Raw genomic sequence first — 20,472 nt, 5'->3', positions numbered from 1 at the left:
GTATTAAATTAGTCAGCTGTATGTTTCTTGACTTTTATTTGTAAGTTATCAAATCATTACTGGAATTTATTTTGGTAAAAATGTAGTAGTACTTGGAGAATAACTTATTTTATTTTCAACAAAGCAGTATGTTATTGATTGTTTTAAACTTTTACAACTCTAGTATTTGAATGACAAGGGTAAAAATATTGTTCTAGACCTTTTATAAATTGTATGTTACTGATTGTATTTTATAAGTAAGCGGAAGTCATGGTATAAAGCTTGTAACTAAACAGAATGAACTGAAATACAAGGTAGTCCAAAAATTACCTTTATTTTCAAAAGTAATTATTAAATTAGTAAAGAAATTTTTCCCCATGCAGTTTTCAACATCTTATGGCATCCAACTCAAAAAATGTTTATTAACAGATCAGTAGACTTCAACATCTGCACCATTAATGGCTGTCAACACATCTAACCAATACATAGTTGTTACAACTTGTCTACAGTTACAGTGCCATCAGCATCTGTTATCTTGATCGTTAGCACCATTATGTTTGAGATATATGATACCCTTAATGTACTCCCATACATCTTTCCTGTACTGGCATCTTTAATTATGCTGCATGATGCATTGAGCCTTTTCTTGCATGATTGTTATTTTACAGAGTGGCCCGGCATGTCCAGGTGGTTAAGGCATTCGACTTGTAATCCAAGGGTTGCAGGTTTGAATCCCTATCGCACCAAACATGCTCGCCCTTTCAGCCATGGGTGCATTATATTGTGATGGTCAATCTCGCTATTCATTAGTAAAAGAGTAGCCCAAGAGTTGGCAGTGGGTGGTGATGACTAGCTGCCTTCCCTCTCGTCTTACACTGCTAAATTGATTGCTAGCATAGAGAGCCCTTGAGTAGCTTCGCGCAAAATTAAAAATCAAACAAACCATTTTACGGAGTAACAGTACTCACTGTAATAAAAAAAAAAGTCAATAAAAAACTCTCAGAGTTTGGCTACAAAATGTTAAACTGCATGGTTGTATTTCCATGGTTATTTAATTGTCAAATTTTAATATTGGAAAGATAATTTTGGACCACCCTTATAAGGTAACATATCTTGTGTGTAATTACTGCACATTTATTTTAAAACAATTAATACAAAAGAACAATTCTGTGAAACAGCTCCTAGTGCTTATGCTGCCTTAGAAGAAATCTTAGCGGAAAAGGCAGAGAAAGCTAAGGATGCCGAGGAAAGTAAGCTACCAGCTGAAGTTACTGTGATGGGACCAATCCTGAGATACCTACAGCTCTTATGTGAGAACCACAATCTTGAATTGCAGGTAGGAAAACTAATAAATGATTCTTTCAATAAGTTTTTACTGAAAGTTTGAGGGTCTTTGTGATGCAATTTTTTCAACCAAGTACTAAAACAAGTTTTAGGTTAAAGAAACTCAATGGAGGTTTAAACCTAAATTTGTTCTTGGTTGAAAAAATATATAACAAAATAAAAAAAAAAAAAAAGCACTTTATGTAAGTAATAAAAAAAAAGAAAAAAAAAAGCACTTTATGTATGTAAAATGGTATAGGGATGGCGGTGCCAAAAATATAATTAACAGGTAATAAAAATCCATTTTCTGTATGTAAAATGATGTAGGGATAGTGTATAGCTATATCATCTCTTTGTTATTGTTTGCATTATTCTTGGTGCTGCCATCTCTACATCATTTTATATTTTAAAATTTTATTATTACTTGTTTGGTGATGTTTTATTACATTGACTGAAAGTTAATGTATTCTATGAATGTTCATCATAAAATTTAATATCTGTATTGATTCTGCTATACTCTCTCACTTGATATATAATGTAGGGGTTGACTCCCTAAAGACACTGGTTGTACAGTGTACAAATCATTGATTATTCTAGACATTATAGTAATCTAATGTACATCTATTATTGACTGGTAATTTCTGTTTCACCCTGTACTTAAGCTTTAAAAAAATAAAAAACAGGTTTTTGAAGAAGCTAACTTCAAGTGGGTGGAAATTATCTTTTAAAATGAAACTTTGTCATTTTTGATGTTTTAGGTTTCAAATATGTATTATACCTATTGAGTATCTTGGCCATCCATGGTATAATATAGCAATTCTATAATATATGGTCAGTGCTTCAAAATGAGTATTAATTCTTTTTCCAACTTCTTTCAAATAGCTTAACACTTTGTTTTTAAATTGTTTTAAGTGTTTCTGAATCCTTCATTAAAATTTCATTTGAGTGAAGATGTCATTGAAAAGTTTTGTCATTATTGTATGTAGAACCTACCAAATACAGTGATTTTATATTCACATTAAAAGTGATGATTTTTTTTCTAAATGTTTCTAGAATTATCTAAGGAACCAGAGCAACAAAAATAACTACAACCTGGTGTCTGAAACACTTATGTTCTTAGATTGTATGTGTGGGAGTACCACTGGTGGGCTGGGTTTACTGGGGCTCTATATCAATGAACATAATGTCAACTTAGTTAATCAGACACTGGAAACATTAACTGAATACTGTCAAGGACCCTGCCATGAAAACCAGGTGAGAAATGTTCATGTAGTTTCATTGAAAAACACTGAATATAAATGTGTATCTTTCCTCATGTTCCTGTTATTTTATGGCTAACCTTTATGACTCATGTTATTGTATGCTATCAGTTTCAACACTCTAATAAAAATCATTGCACATTTCACAAATATTTGTGTTTGAAATATGGTTTGTGGGTCATATTAGTTCAGTAGTGGGTATAAAACATCGTGCAGATGTCATACAAAATATTAGAATACTGATTTGTGTAAATCAAATGGGAGATGATCAACCAGGATGTAATTTGCTGCTTACAGAAGTTGTTTTCTGGCTAAATTGTAAAGATTTGTAGATAGGACTTTGATAAACTTGTCACAGTATTTCAGTATTCCATTGCTGTTTATGTTGTTGAGTTGGTGTTATACTTAAGGGGTGGGTGTGGGTAGGTGCTGTCTATTCACTTTTTAGGAATGATAGATACTGTCCGCCAACTATTTTAAGGAAATATTACTTCTCGTACTCCTGTCTACACTGATATTTACTGCTGGATTTTAAAGGTTCTTGATTTAGTATTTTCTCTCCATCTGAGATAATCATGTGCATTTCACTGACTGTTTTCTATGAAGTCTAAATGTTGTTTTGCACCTATAACAGTACACCAACATTATCCTTAAGACTTTTGTTTTCTTTGTTGTCAGTGTGCTTATGAGTTGAACTGTATTCTGAGTATTCAAGTGGGGTTAAAATGGCTGTAACCTCTTACAGTGGGCTAAACTTGCCAAAATTACATAACTAAAGAAACGCGTAAATTTAGAAAGAAGACTATGTAATGGAAAAATAGGTTAAAAATGAAAATATTTGAAGATAGTAAAGTCTGATTCTGCATTATGAGTTCAAAGTGTAGTATTATTATTAAAGTTATAACAGATACATCACTTACAACGCTTAACAATTGGTACATGGACCTGACAACTAAATGCTTTGTCAAAGTTTTAACCAGTGTTCAATATTCTTTAGTTCTTCAAAAGGTACATGGTTTAGAAACCTTCACTGAATGAATGCACTGTTACAACTAGAAAAACTGATTTTATCTATTTAACACAATGTTTTCTCTTTAAGCATGTCAAATGTTTTGTTTTATTCCTCTTTTTATTGCCCGAGAAGTGTCTTTTAAGAGAAAATTAAAAACCACTTATGTCATAAATGTTTTAACCTTTAACATAGAACAATCATAACCATGTGTTTAAAGATGGTTAGGGATATTTCTGTCACAGGTCTGAGCAATGTTTATTTTAAGGCTTTGCAAGAAAATACCTCTGGTTGTCAGGAGTTGTCACATCTGTCATCACAAGCTATGTAGCTTCTGTCTAGATATTTTCTTTTCTTATCCAGAACTGCATAGCTATGCACGAGAGCAACGGAATTGATATCATCATAGCTCTGATCTTAAACGACATTAACCCACTTGGAAAGAAAAGAATGGACCTGGTATTAGAGTTAAAGGTTTGTATTTAAATTTTTCTGGAAATAAAGTTTTAATATTTTAATAATTTTTAAAATTTATTTAATTCTGATGTTTAGAGGAAGATATTTTGAAGCAATGTGTTACACGGGTAATGTTGTGAAAATGTTTTTATGTTTGTTATCAGAAACGTACATATTATTATTATAAATGTTGAGTACAGGGCCTTATGTGTTTTGATGCTTACTATCATTCCATAGAATATTTGGACACTTGAAGTATTTTATATGATTGAATGTTGAAGATGTAGATAACAAAGTGAACATTATTTGAGAACTTCCAGTAACTTCATATCTGCTTGTCATTCAGAACCTCTTGCAGTTTATTAAAAATCTAGATAATGAGAAAATAAGATATATGAACTACATTGTCTTAAAAAAAGTCATTGGGCATGGGTAATTATGAATAAAACACTTCTTTATTCCAAGAAATTAATAGTATGTTGACCTACCTTTAACCATAATGACTGCTTCAGTGCATTGTAGAAGATTGTCTACAGGTATCTGACAGAAAGTTGTTGGTGGTGTACTTCACTCCTCCATTAGTAAGTCTTACTACTGAAGAGGGCCATCTTGGCCTTGCCCTAATTCTGCATTCCAATGCATCGCAAAGATGTTCTGTCAGGTTGAGGTTGGGGCTTTGTGCTGGACACTGCAACATTCCAGTGTTATTCTCTCCAAACCACGCATTCACGATCCTTGCTTTGTGACAAGGAGTTATGTTGGAGGATGTAAGGACCAGTACCATAAAATTGTCCCAGTGTAGGGAACACAGAATTGTTCAGAACATAAATGTAGGACTCAGCATTTATGGATCCGTACACTACAACCAGTAGATCTAGTCCATACCATGAGAAGCACCCCCAGAACATGATATTGTTACCTCCAGACTTCACTGTGGGGACAAACACACTCAGGTAATCCTCCACACCCAAACACGTCCATCAGAGTGGAAGAACGTATAGCATGCTCAATCTCCATTGTCCATGTTCGGTGTGCCTTGCTCTATAAAATTCCATGAGGTGCATTTGTTTTTATTATCAATGATTTTTGGGCTGCAGCGCTTTTGTGAAAATTCACAGCATTCAGTTCTTGACATGTCATAGAAACATTTATAAGATTGTCTGTGGCTGTTTTTATATCCAAACACAGATTCTGTAGGCTTTGACGGCAGATGAGGTAACCAAATTTTAGAGGTGCATCTACTTCTGTAAGTCAATATTTTATTCATGCCTGTTCATTTCTTGGGCTCATTGTCACCTGTGGACTTCTGTTTCCTCAGCACATTGCCAACTGTCAACCTGGGAATGTTCAGTTGTCACCCAGTAACGTACAAACATTTTCCACAAATTACGTCCTCACTGAAACTCTTGTTCACTCTTAGTGTACTTCTCATTTAGCATGCAAGTTCAAAATGACTTCCGAGCAAACTGCTAATTACTTTTATAGACCAGATTATTTGTATATTTTGTTATCATACCTATTTTCCTGCAATCAGAAATGTGTCCCATGACATTTGGTTGGGTAGTGCAGTGGCATAACTAGAGGGGGACCAAAGGGATACATCTGTCCCCGGGCACAGCATCAGAGGAGCACCAAATTGATGTTACGTAATTAGGAATTACGGCTTACATTTTGTCGCAAGGGGGCGTGAAAACTGACTTTGTCCCTGGGTGCTGAAAACCCTAGCTACACCATTTGGGTAGTGTGTATTAACTAATTAAAATAAGCCTTAGATACTGATATGGTCTTATATGTACCTCAGTATTGTGTTATCTGAAATGGGTTTCTCCCTTAGTAGGTTAAAATTACATTTATAACATAACTTTTCTCTCTGAAATTTGTAATCCGTACAATTATCAGCACAAAACAAATGTTTCTCAGGATTCTTGTTCTGGTCTTCACCTTTAACTGAGTGTTGTTTCTGAAATTGTTGAATGTAGAAGGTTTGTTTTAGTAGAACTTCTAATGTTTTTTATATATAGAATAATGCATCAAAACTACTATTGGCTATAATGGAGAGTCGAGCAGACAGTGAAAATGCAGAAAGAATCCTATTTAACATGAGCCCTAAACAGCTGGTAAGGAAAGTATATATTCACCTCAGTTGTTTGACATGTTTCTAACATTTTAGTTTCATGAAGAAAAGCAACATTTTTTATAGAATAATAAAGACTACTGAATTAAGTTTTGACTAAATAACTGTAGTCAGTTACTTAAGTGTTCATTTACATTTTTGTGATGTGACATGAATGCAGTTACTATCCAAACTCAGTTGAAGTTACATTCAGAAGCTAATTTAAAGGTGAAGGACATGATAAATAATGTGGTCCTGTTTGAAAGAACTGAGGTACAAAGTTTTGTTGTTTTTTGTTTTTTTTTTAATGTGGATGGACAAAATATATGTTGACTGCATTATAATTTATATTTAAAATTTATATGCCTATAATAACGAGAAAAACTTGTGCAATATTCTGTTCATCTAACAGTGTTTAATGTATAGTTAAGAGTGAACTTAACCAGTGATATTATACATATCAAATAGAGATGAGCATGTTTTTTTTATTTTTATCATCAAAACATTTCATTATGTGTGTAATGTACAACTGTTATTTAGAAAACTTCATAAAAACAATATAATGTATTTTAAACATGTAGTTCCACCTTGGTTTTCCTTTAAAATATCTTGGGACATTTCAAACTGTCAGAGAGAAAAACAGATACAAATTTTATATGCCTTGATAAGACTTGTTTCATGATGCAGATAGTCACTGTTATCTGAATACACTCAAGTCGCTACCATTCTCTACATGTTGATGTAACACTTAGTCTACTTTCAAACACACACCACTACCATTCTTTACAGGTTGATGTAACACTTAATTTCTACTATAAAACACATGCATCACTACAATTCTTTACAGGTTGATGTAACACTTAATATCTACTATAAAACACATGCATCACTACAATTCTTTACAGGTTGATGTAACACTTAATATCTACTATAAAACACATGCATCACTACAATTCTCTACAGGTTGATGTAACACTTAATATCTACTATAAAACACATGCATCACTACAATTCTTTACAGGTTGATGTAACACTTAATATCTACTATAAAACACATGCATCACTACAATTCTTTACAGGTTGATGTAACACTTAATATCTACTATAAAACACATGCATCACTACAATTCTTTACAGGTTGATGTAACACTTAATATCTACTATAAAACACATGCATCGCTACAATTCTTTACAGGTTGATGTAACACTTAATTTCTACTATAAAACACATGCATCGCTACATTCTTTACAGGTTGATGTAACACTTAATTTCTACTATAAAACACACACGACACGAGCATCTTTACAGGTTGATGTAACACTTAATATCTACTATAAAACACATGCATTGCTACAATTCTGTACAGGTTGATGTAACACTTAATATCTACTATAAAACACATGCATTGCTACAATTCTGTACAGGTTGATGTAACACTTAATATCTACTATAAAACACATGCATTGCTACAATTCTGTACAGGTTGATGTAACACTTAATATCTACTATAAAACACATGCATTGCTACAATTCTGTACAGGTTGATGTAACACTTAATATCTACTATAAAACACATGCATTGCTACAATTCTTTACAGGTTGATGTAACACTTAATATCTACTATAAAACACATGCATTGCTACAATTCTTTACAGGTTGATGTAACACTTAATATCTACTATAAAACACATGCATCGCTACAATTCTTTACAGGTTGATGTAACACTTAATATCTACTATAAAACACATGCATCACTACAATTCTTTACAGGTTGATGTAACACTTAATATCTAGTGAAAAACACATACATCACTATCATTCTCTACAGGTTGATGTAACACTTAGTCTACTTTCAAACACACACCACTACCATTCTCTACAGATTGAGATAACACTTAATGTCTAGTGAAGAACACACATCACTATCATTTTCTACAGGGTGATGTAACACGTAATGTCTACTAAAAACACATGCATCACTATCATTCTCTACAGGGTGATGTAACACTTAATGTCTAGCGAAAAACACATACATCACTATCATTCTCTACAGGGTGATGTAACACTTAATGTCTAGTGAAAAACACATACATCACTATCATTCTCTACAGGGTGATGTAACACTTAATGTCTACTAAAAACACATGCATCACTATCATTCTCTACAGGGTGATGTAACACTTAATGTCTAGTGAAAAACACACATCACTATCATTTTCTGCAGGATGATGTAACACGTAATGTCTACTAAAAACACATGCATCACTATCATTCTCTACAGGTTGACGTAGCTTGTAATGCCTACCACCAGGAGGATATTACTGAGGAAGAAGAAGAAGGAGAGGGTGCTGGTGATGATAATGATGATGATGGAGTTTCACCGAAGGAGGTGGGACATAACCTCTACATTTTATGTCATCAATTAGCCCAACACAATAAGGAACTGGCAGCCATGTTAAAACCTAGTCCTAATGATACTGAATCAAAAAACAACCAGGCCCTTCAGTATTATGCTAGTCACACTGCTCAAATTGAGGTACATCATTTGGACTTCAGTTTGCTATAAATTTGGTTTATATAGTTAAGCTCCTTATGCTTTTGTATGATGAAAACAGTGAAGCTGTTAGTTATTACTAATATAGCATACTTTAAGCAGTCTTATTCTATTTAAACCTTGTTTTTAGATGCAGTTTTTATTAATTTTTGATGTTATTCATTCTGTTTATGCTATAAATAAATGCTACAAAATTATCTGTTTGTTAGATATTCTACTCAAGTTGAAACAGTTGTGGTGAACAAATGAAACTTATTGTTTAGCTGTATGTGAACTACTATGGTCTTATTTCTCAGATTGTTCGTCATGATCGAACCATGGAACAGATAGTATTTCCTGTGCCTCAGATTTGTGAATTTCTCACTAGAGAGAGCAAGCTGGATGTGTTCCATACAGCTGAGAGAGACGAACAAGGCAGCAAGGTATTTGATTACTATGTTTCTCTCTTAACATCAAAATGTTTCTCTCTTTTTGAAAATACTGAAAATTCTATCATGTAGTCTTTCAGTAACTTCACTGTTATGAAGTAATTTGGAGTATTTCTTTTGCAGTATTTCAAATTTCTTGTTACTGTAGCTAACTTATGGCTATTATTATTATTATTTTAACATCACACTAACTTTAAGTAATGCTGAGAATATCAATATGTAGAGATTAGTTATTGTTTGTATAAAGCCTTTCCATGTATATAATGAACACAGACTTGCATAAGAAAAGAAACATACTGAACTTTAAGTACTGTGTGCTTGAATCCTAACACAGAAAAGTACATGCATGCAAATCAGTTCATATGTGTCTGCTTTATTAAGTTTTTGCAGCAATACAGTAATGAAATATAGAAAGTAATTTCCTGTAACAGTCATAATACACCTTCCTGTACACAACAATTTAGAGATACCAACCATTATGATTTGAGCGTAATCATTACGATTTTGGTGTATACATTACGACTATACGCTCATACAGACAAATATTACGACTTGTTGCAACTCCCAAATTATTATATATTATATAGGCCTATACAATAAAGTGATAAATTGTTCCCCCAGGACTTGAAAGGGGGTGAAAAGAAAATTTCTAGTGAGATACAAATAAATTTTGATAATAAATAAAACGGTCCAAATGGCTACTTCGATAACAATGTTTGTGCTTGAAATAATAAAAAATATTTATATCTCTGACGTCTACCAATAGTTTGAGTGTGGTGCTTCTCCATGCTGGGTACGTGGGGGAATCTATAGTTACGTCATCAGTGCTTGTCAGCCAATCAGTGCTCGCATAGATGGGTATTTCTCGTTTTCTAAGAGGTGTAGAAACACCAATGCGATTGTTCACAAGATGTTAAAAAAGAGGCCTCGTTCACCAGATTTTCTTGTTTCTGGCAAATCTAAAAGGACTAAAACTGTGAAAGGGCTCTGTCTACAATCATTACGCTCAGTCATTTGAAATAATTGGCATCTCTGAATTTATCTTCTCTTTCCTTTAGGCCCTTTTGTTGTTATTAATTTATTGATTAATTTATCTGAAACTTTTATTGCCTTATGAAATCCTTATTTAAAGTTAATTTAATGAAAATGTGGAAAATACAATTGATAGTGAATCTGTCAGTTATTATCATATTTATGTAATGACATTTATCCTTAAAACAGTAAGTTTTCTGATATACAAACAGTACTTTACAGGTTTTAACTAATATTACTTGTTACTCTTACAGGTCTCGGACTTTTTTGAAAGAAGTGAAGACTTGTTTAATGAAATGAAATGGCAAAAGAAACTTCGAGGTGAGAAAGGCTTACCCCTAATATGAAAATGATAGGTTTGATGTGATCATTATTTTTATTCAGTTAGTACAGTAGTAAAAGCTGCAGTATTAGAAAGATTGTGAAAAATCAATAGTGTAGTTGGTTACCTTCAAACAAAAACAAAGTGAAAGATATCACTGTATACTCTTGGTAAGTAATAAAAATATTATGTAATTGTAGTTTTATTAAATACATTATGGGGATGTTAATATTTTGACAGAGGGATATGTAGACTGATACAAACACTGTGAGGAAGTCAGTATTACTACAGAAGGATATGTAACCTGATGCAAGCACTGTGAGGAAGTTAGTATTTCTACAGAAGGATGTGTAGCCTGATGCAAGCACTGTGAGGAAGTTAGTATTTCTACAGAAGGATGTGTAGCCTGATGCAAGCACTGTGAGGAAGTTAGTATTTCTACAGAAGGATGTGTAGCCTGATGCAAGCACTGTGAGGAAGTTAGTATTTCTACAGAAGGATGTGTAGCCTGATGCAAGCACTGTGAGGAAGTCGGTATTTCTACAGAAGGATGTGTAGCCTGATGCAAGCACTGTGAGGAAGTCGGTATTTCTACAGAAGGATGTGTAGCCTGATGCAAGCACTGTGAGGAAGTCGGTACTTCTACAGAAGGATGTGTAGCCTGATGCAAGCACTGTGAGGAAGTCGGCACTTCTACAGAAGGATGTGTAGCCTGATGCAAGCACTGTGAGGAAGTGATGCGGTACTTCTACAGAAGGATGTGTAGCCTGATGCAAGCACTGTGAGGAAGTCGGTACTTCTACAGAAGGATGTGTAGCCTGATGCAAGCACTGTGAGGAAGTCGGTACTTCTACAGAAGGATGTGTAGCCTGATGCAAGCACTGTGAGGAAGTCGGTACTTCTACAGAAGGATGTGTAGCCTGATGCAAGCACTGTGAGGAAGTCGGTACTTCTACAGAAGGATGTGTAGCCTGATGCAAGCACTGTGAGGAAGTCGGTACTTCTACAGAAGGATGTGTAGCCTGATGCAAGCACTGTGAGGAAGTCGGTACTTCTACAGAAGGATGTGTAGCCTGATGCAAGCACTGTGAGGAAGTCGGTACTTCTACAGAAGGATGTGTAGCCTGATGCAAGCACTGTGAGGAAGTCGGTACTTCTACAGAAGGATGTGTAGCCTGATGCAAGCACTGTGAGGAAGTCGGTACTTCTACAGAAGGATGTGTAGCCTGATGCAAGCACTGTGAGGAAGTCGGTACTTCTACAGAAGGATGTGTAGCCTGATGCAAGCACTGTGAGGAAGTCGGTATTTCTACAGAAGGATGTGTAGCCTGATGCAAGCACTGTGAGGAAGTCGGTATTTTACAGAAGGATGTGTAGACTGATGCGGTAAAGAAGGATGTGTAGACTGATGCAAGCACTGTGAGGAAGTATTTCTACAGAAGGATGTGTAGACTGATGCAAGCAATGTGAGGAAGTCGGTATTTTTACAGAAGGATGTGTAGACTGATGCAAGCACTGTGAGGAAGTCTGTATTTTTACAGAAGGATGTGTTAACTGATGCAAGCACTGTGAGGAAGTCGGTATTTCTACAGAAGGATGTGTTAACTGATGCAAACATTGTGATAAAGTCAATTCTTCATGGGGTTATGTAGTCTGACAGTGCTTTATGGCATATGTTAATTTAGCTGTAAGCAAAAACATTTGAGATAGTACTACAGCCTTCTCTTATGTGAAACATAATTACATTTTTTATTGTGGATATTGCAGTCTTATTGAGTTTTTGAGCACACTAACGTGATCATAGCTCATTAAATCTACCAACCAAGATGTAGTAAAGTGATACATATTTTAGGGACATTCTTTCATTTGGTGAAAAATATTTTAAGGATTGTTTTGTTCACGTGTTTTTTTTGTCACTCACCCTTCAAAGTAAATCACACAAGAGCTACTGACACTTTCTGGATTAGATATTTAAGTGCAGATGAAGTAATATTTATCAAAATTTTAGTAAAGATTTATAATTACCAAAATGTTTCATCTTTCTTTATATTCTGTTTATCACGCCACTGCAATTACAGAAATGTTGGAGTTGTGCTCAAAAATAATAAAGAAATATGTAAAAAAATATGTATCTCTTTGTTTTTTGCTACCAGTTATAATCTAATTTTATACATTGTTCATACCAGGTCAGCCTCTTCTGTTTTGGGTGAGTCGGCACATGTCAATATGGAGTACTGTGGCTTTCAATTTAGCTGTCTTGATCAACCTCATTGTAGCATTTTTCTATCCCTTTTCTGATCCCACTGGTAAGTTAACTCACAAATTTGGTTGTTCAAACTTATTGTGTTTTCTTAGTTTAAAGCTAGATGTAATAATGTGTGAGTTTGTTTTACTTCTGTTTAAAGTTACTAGTAATAATTTCTTTTGTTGTTTGTGTTCTTTTATGTAGTATTTCTTCCTTCATTTACTCAGATATATTTTGTAATAAACAGAATTATTTTCATCACTGTTTAATGTTGGACAAAACCTATAAATCATTTTAAATTTTCAAATCCATTATATGTTACCTCCTCTCGCATAGACAGCTCTTCTAATTTAGTGCTGCCCTCTATATGCAATTGTTTTTCACACATGCCACAATTTTCTGTCTCTTCCCCACACTATAAATAACTGATTTTAATAGATCTCTCATGCAAATCAACGTGTCAACCCTCCACCAATAAGAGTGACATGCTCTCGTGATGCATTTTGACTCTGTCCACTCAATTCTGTCACTTAGCAGTACTCATGTTTAGACATTTTTTGGTTTGGTACTTTTCATAAAAATCATGATTCCCTGTCCCTCCTATAGAATCAGCTAGGCTTAACATGTTATTTTCAACTTTATTTCTCTGGTATGTTTTATCCAATTTCCCATTTTCTATGATTCCTTAATTACCTCCATGTTGGTTCATTTGTCATTTTTGTGTCTCATTTTACACGTGGCTTGCTTACTCTTTGTTTTTGGGATTTCTGTATTTGTTTTTTTTCCTGATGTTTTAGATAATGTGTCCGAGACTGGAATCTCATGTATAGTCTTTACATCAGTATTCAACCCTTTCGTCTCCGAATGCAAATGTGTTGCAGTTGGAACCATGACAATCGTATTCCTTTCCCATCTTGGACCTTATCTACCCATCTCTCTCCCTCTTCCAGGAGTTTTTCATCTCATTGTTTTATTCAATGGTGATGGGCATACCACCAACAGTTCTGGAAACTAACCAAATCCAGTGGAAACTGGACCATAATATATTGTTACCCTTTGGCAATCTTTCACTACAATTCCTTAGGTTCTTTGGTTTTTATCAGAAGGACTTGCCCTACTTTTTCTTTCCCACCTCTTTTATCCCTGGTACCTTTTTCTTTCCTCATGACTTGTGATTCTGCCATCAGCCTACATCTGTCCAAGGAAATACAAGATTTTCTGTTTCTGCAGCCCATAACATCAGTTCATCTTTCTACAGGCTCTTATTACAGGCTGTTTGTTGTCCTTGCTCTAAACTAGAGACTGGTAGCCTGCACTAAGTTTGTTCTGCCTCATTCTTGTTTTCAGTCTGTTCCATTTTACCTTGGAGTCATTTCTGCCCCAAAGGTGGATTTTTCTTCAGAGATATTGAGGATGATAAAGAGGAATGTCATGAATAATTATTTTGCATATCCTAATATTCATCACTCATGACCCTCTCTTTAATTTATTATTCACAGAGTGATTTCTCTGTTTTGTTTTGGTCCTGTATGCTTTATTGGGCTTATATAGCATTCGTTCATCACTTTATTCCTCACAATGAGGCTTTTGCTTTGTCCCTTCACCACAAATTTCCTTGATTATGGTCTCTTGCTCCTCATCTTTTTGTTCTGGCTGTCAGTGTTTTCAGCCAGGATTGGACGTACACACTTATCTTTCCATTCTCCTCCTTCTCTGTAGGATTTTGGTCATCCTTGACACTCCATGTTTATTCTTCCTGACAGTTCTTTCCTGGCTGTGCCAGATGTGGCTTCTGCAGCTTCTTGAGCTCCATCCTTCTTCTCCATTTCCTTTAAATGTACACCTTCTTCACCATCTTCAGTCACCGGTATTTCATCCAAACCTCCAGTCTCGGAGATGAAAACTTTATGATCCTCTTTCATATCCTGACCAGTTGTCTGGATTTTAGTTTGTAGTTGACTTGCCACTAGTGTAATTCACTTTTTTACTCTCACCAGTTGGTTGGGTTTTAGTTTGTAGCTCACCTGCTACTGGTATGATCCTCCTTCCTACTCCCACATAAATGTTGGGTCCCTGTGGCCTTGGTTTTGGATCAAACTTGTCAATATGAGCCTCATTGTACTTCCTTGTGGATGTCAGTTCCTACCAGCATGGGTTTTGAGATATGGTTGACTCGCCATTTACAATCTCTTGTGCCCTCGCCATTCTACACCTGGGTTTGCATCCTTTTCATTTTACCCTCTTTTTTAATATTTGGGATTAAGTTTTATAAATATTGCATGGTTTGGATCACTGTATGGCCATAGTTCTCTCCCAGGTTGATGTGCTTCTCTGTTTTCTGCCACTATGTGCAACATCGTTTTTCAGTGGGTATAGAATATACCTGGTTCAGAAGTGGTGCAGTTCCCAACATCAGATCTTATAAAGTGACTGTCTCATCTTAGGGAGTGTCCTACAGACACATTTGAAGAATGTTTCTTTCTTACCCTAGAACTGGTTTCTCCCTCTATTCAGTGTGGGATTTGAGCTGTACCATACTGGAAGTTGTAATTTTCCTACAGTGAAAATGTATTTCCAATAGGTACTTGCCACCTCTCACAATTCCCACTGAAAATTGACACTTCCATCTTATGCCAACACTGGCAGAATTCAATAGAGTCACATGCAACATGAGGGTATGTCACATTCTTATTGTAGCATTCTTAAAAAAACATTCCTTTTGTATATAGAGGGCAGAGTTAAATGATAATAGGTATGTATGTATCAGAAATACATTTTTGTGTGAGAAAATCATAACACCTGAATAAAATCAGTGTGAATGTAAGGATAAGATACTATGGTCATAACCCAAGGTAATAAAATATTTTTTGTGTAACAACTGAAAATAGTCACCAATTTCATCCATTCATAACTAGATTAGAATGTATGTTTAGCCATATATATTCAGGTTTGTTTTTTTGGTGGTGGTGGTGGTGTGTGTGTTTTTTGTTTTAGTACATATAATCTCCATGTACTAAGGATTCCTATTAATTAAATGTTAGTAGACTGTAAATGTATGCTCAGGTAAAGCATACACATAAAACAGTTAGAAACTTGTATCACTTTAAACATGTGTCTGACCTCTCTACCCTTTCTTGCCTTCTGGGAAGTGGCAAAGGGTGCCTTGAATATTTTTAAAAATTTGTATGAGCTCAGAGATTTTATCCATTGAAAATGTTATGTGAAATATTCTGTGATGGTTGAAGTGTTCATTCCTGGTATACTATGCTTGTTCAGTCAGAATTTGACCATAACACTTAATCATATTTGTCTGTTGTGGATATTTTTAAGATGTTACTTCCACGGGCTAGTAAATGTCATAATGACTAAACATCTTTCGCTTTGAATAAAGGTTTACTTCTTCATTCATCTCTGTTTATTTCCTTTTCAATTTATTCTCTGCATAACAGTTTTGTAGTCTACATTTTATTGTTATATCTGAACGTGTTCATCTGATATTAATTGATCTGAAAACTGCAATTTAAAAACTTAATTATCTAGGGTGTTTTATAGAGAGCTGGTTCAATGTTCTGTGCTGGAATTGGTTATAAGTTATAATAGTGTAGAATAAAGACTTGTCAAAATTAACAGCAGGAAGTACCCAGCTGATGTAACAATGCATTATATTCTTTACAAATCAAAATTAAAGTATGATAAATTAGCTATACTGATTGTCAGGTTGATTTTCAATGTCTGTGATTAGGAGTTAACCTACACACAGAAATGACAGTGGCTTTATCTCCTGAAAATTCTTCTCTGTACATTATTGTAGCATGGTGAAGAATCGCATCAGCAAAAACCAAAAAAGTATCACTGTGCCAAAAGAGTTAAATATTTAAAACTTTCCCACTGTTTAGGACTGATTTTGAAGATATATGTTTATACATCTGTGTTTGGGTCATCCACATCATAAACTGTAGTTTCTAATTTGCTCTGAATTTGAAACCATAATTTTTATTAACTTGGTTCATTTTCCAGCTTTACTGTTTTGTTTAAAGAGATGTAACATAATACAAAACAAGTATTAAAATGTAAATTTAAGATACAAGGTTATATGTTTTAAATCTTGAATTATATAAAGGTGTGTAATTCTTTGTCCTATTTTAGTTTTCTGTTTATTTTTCAATGTTACCAAATCCCAAACTGACATATGCCTTTATGTATTTATTTTCATCACTAGATCTTGGGCCACGAGCTTCTGGACTCATCTGGGCAGCTATGTTCATCTCCCTAGCTACAGTTGTCACTTTACCTCGACCGTTGGGCATTCGTACTTTTGTTGGAACTGTCATCCTTCGTATGATCTATTCTTTAGGTTTACAACCAACTTTGTGGTTACTGGGCACAGCCAATGTAAGTGTCTTCATTTTGCTGTTTAAAAGTTTTACTTTGTTTTATAAACATGACATCGAGAATGTCTTGTTTTTTAAGTCATTTAACACATCATGTACTATCATCATCAACAAGTTAATTTACAAATGCTGTAATTGTTTAAAAAGATCATTGATTTTTATGATTTGTTACCTCTTTCATTTTGTTATACCAGATCCTATCTTTTACTTGTGCCATCTAAGATAATTGATAATGTCAATATTACCATTTTTATGATTTTAACTTTGTTTCATTTCTAGATCTAAGTGTTTCACTCTGTAAGTTCTTATTTTTTATTAAGTTATTAACTTTATATATAAATGCGTTGACCTCTTTATTTGTAATGATTAGAAGTCCAGTCTAATAGTGATCTCTTGTGATTTACGTATTCCATGCAGTCTAATAGTGATCTCTTGTGATTTACATATTCCATGTTAAGCTTTGCAGGTGATCATGGTCTTAAATGATCTAACATTCTGTTTAATATCTTCTATAAGATCTTAAATCCCAAAGATTTGATGTTCTATGGGATGACATTAAATTATATTGATCTGTGATTACTAGTAATTGGACTTATTAGGTACAGGCAACAGTACCCATCCCCAGTGACAGCAAAAGTTTACGTTAATCCATAAATTTAAATTATTTCATAGCTTTAAAAAGGTTTTGTGTTGCACAGCCAATGTTCTGAACTACTTGTACCACCTACTGTGAAATGTAATTATTGAGCACTTCAGTCTAACTAAGAGTCACTTCACAATATCATAAAATAAATCTGCATGTTTGTTATTTAAGTTACTTCACGTTTTAAAATGTAAATGATAGTGAGGTTAATTTATAACAATTTAGTGTAGAATATCCTGCTTGTGAAATAACATTTAGCATCAACGATATTCATGTCTGTTGTGTCGTCATTTCAAAAGTCAATGCTGAGCTTTGCCTAGCTTTTCAAATGAGCTTTGGAAGTGGTTGCCATGGCCGTGTGTGTATTCTTTGGATGTGGTTGCCATGGCCGTGTGTGTATTCTTTGGAAGTGGTTGCCATGGCCGTGTGTGTATTCTTTGGAAGTGGTTGCCATGGCCGTGTGTGTATTCTTTGGAAGTGGTTGCCATGGCCGTGTGTGTATTCTTGTGACTTGTTTATAATAAATTCCATCACCAACTTGTTTTTCTTTTCCATTAGATGATCATGTCATCAGTACATCTAGTCAGTATTATGGGAAACAATGGAACATTTAACAAGACTTTCCGACAAATTCTAACGGATATAGAACTGCTGTATCATGTAGCTTACCTGTTTTTCTGTGTGCTAGGCCTATGCATGCATCCTTTTTTCTATGGTGTGCTGGTAAGTTATTCTCTTAATCTTGTGGTGAAACATTTTAAACACAGTTTGTGAAGTTTTATAGTTATATGTAGTTACTACATTATAAGGGTTTGAAATTTTATTATTTTCAGTGCTGAGAAAGATGTTTAATAAAGTAATGTTGCTTACAGATGCTGAAGTTGGGGAAAGAGTTGAATGGTAAAGTTTTTCATAATTTTACATAAACTCTCTATAGCTGTTGAGTTTCATGTGATTTAGTGACCAGCTAACTGAACTTCTGGTCAGAAGTTCTGTAATTCTAATCATGATAACTTGTTGAACGTACTCTACAATTTTAAATGTAGTATTGTTGTAACTGGTGGACAGTCCAGTGATTTGGTTAAAAGTATCTCTGTGGACAGTTGGTGGTGCTGACTAGAGTCTCTCCCTCTAAACAGCAATTCTAAATTATTGGTGACTTTGCCTGACATTTGCGGTCTCTAATGTGGCTGCTTAGCTGATTTATTTATTCAACTTTCATGTGGAAAACAAAAATGTATTTTGAAACTTAATAATGGCTTTAGAACATTTTTCTAAAAAGAGATTTTTCTATTTTCCATTTTCCTTTTCTCCAAGCTCATATTGTTAACAATTTAACAGTCAAGTTAACTTCAACAGTTGTTTAGGCTTGAAATTTTTATTCGAGGCTCCAATTCTTCTTTGCCTATGATTATTTATTAGGTATTGTTTTTGTTAATATTTTTAAAACCAAGATGAAATTAGGTTTTGATTGTTGAAAGGCTGCATTGTTGTTTGAGATTAATGTATAGGTTCTGCAATATGACCCATCTATAATGGGTCATAATTAGTATTAGAAAAACCTCTAATTGTATCTCAAATTAAAGCTATCTGAAGGAATGTTAGTCTGATAAAATGAGTATGAACAACAGGTTGTAATGCTTAAGGCATATTACATATTTTAGTCATCACATATTCATGTGGTTGAAATGTGCCTTGTTTGAAGTCGTGAATAATAGCTAGTCTTGATTTAAATAGGGCATGCAGAATGAATCAATCATTGTTGTAATATTTTATTACTTTATCAATTACTAATAAAAGTTTTTTTTCTGCTGTTAATATTACTAATTAATCTCTCTTCAAAGTGAGCTTTAGTTCTATTTTTATTTCTAATTATGTTGAATATGTCAGTAATGGTATGTTATTTGGTTTCGATCTCATATCTGTCTAAAACAAGTTTTTATAAAGCTCAAAAGGTTTTGTAATTATTCTATTTGATATGAAAGTATTAAACAAAACAAAGTGATAAAATGTATTTTCTTCTCTTTTTTTTTAAATAAATAATATTCCAGTAATTTTATGGAACAAAACACAGCTAAATGTTTTTTCAATACCAGTTTAAGTTTATATTGTTTTCTGTGACTTTTTAAAAAAACTCCATAATCACAGCAGTTTGTAGCTATTACCAAAACATTTTTTAATCTTTTAAATGGAAAAGTAATCTTTAATGAAGCATACTTGTATCTGCTTGTACAAGATGGATAAATCATATGTACTTAAATAAGTTGTACTCATTGAAGCTTAATAAATAAAAATGTATTCAGTATTATGTTACTGCTTAGAAAAATATTCCATGCAAAACTTAATTATCTATAAGCAGCAATTACATAGATTAGTGCCATGTAAAGTAACCAATGATAAGAAATTATAATGAAATTGATTAACCAAAGTTAGTATTTCTAATTATTATGGAGTTCTAATTTCTCACAGACATAATCAGTTAATCAAAATTTGTTTCTATTTATTACTATTTTAAGTAATGTGATGAGATAATTATTGGAATTAATTAGGTAATTGAAATTAAGATTTCCAGTTATCAGTGTATAACCATCCAAATAACTGAAAATTATTATTACATGTGTTTGCTGTTAAACATGAAGCTACATAGTGAGAATATAATTTTAAACAGCTGAACAGCTTCATTCACACACCACCACCAATTTCCTTTCATTGTTG

At 33.8% G+C, this 20,472-nt stretch overlaps 1 protein-coding gene across 1 annotated transcript in view; it reads left to right on the top strand.

Annotated features, from left to right (window-relative positions):
- The window catches only part of LOC143250353 (inositol 1,4,5-trisphosphate-gated calcium channel ITPR1-like), a 178,377-nt gene that overhangs the window by 121,082 nt on the left and 36,823 nt on the right, over positions 1-20,472 (top strand). Inside the window, 10 exon segments of the mRNA XM_076500799.1 lie at positions 1,158-1,315; positions 2,356-2,556; positions 3,934-4,044; positions 6,048-6,143; positions 8,424-8,678; positions 8,993-9,118; positions 10,411-10,477; positions 12,665-12,784; positions 16,943-17,115; positions 18,316-18,480. Of these exon segments, the coding sequence (XP_076356914.1) occupies positions 1,158-1,315; positions 2,356-2,556; positions 3,934-4,044; positions 6,048-6,143; positions 8,424-8,678; positions 8,993-9,118; positions 10,411-10,477; positions 12,665-12,784; positions 16,943-17,115; positions 18,316-18,480 (1,472 nt within the window).

The sequence above is a fragment of the Tachypleus tridentatus genome, chromosome 5 (genome assembly GCF_004210375.1).
Source record: "Tachypleus tridentatus isolate NWPU-2018 chromosome 5, ASM421037v1, whole genome shotgun sequence".
Lineage (NCBI taxonomy): Eukaryota > Metazoa > Arthropoda > Merostomata > Xiphosura > Limulidae > Tachypleus > Tachypleus tridentatus.
This window is presented reverse-complemented; position numbering and strand designations above follow the sequence as displayed.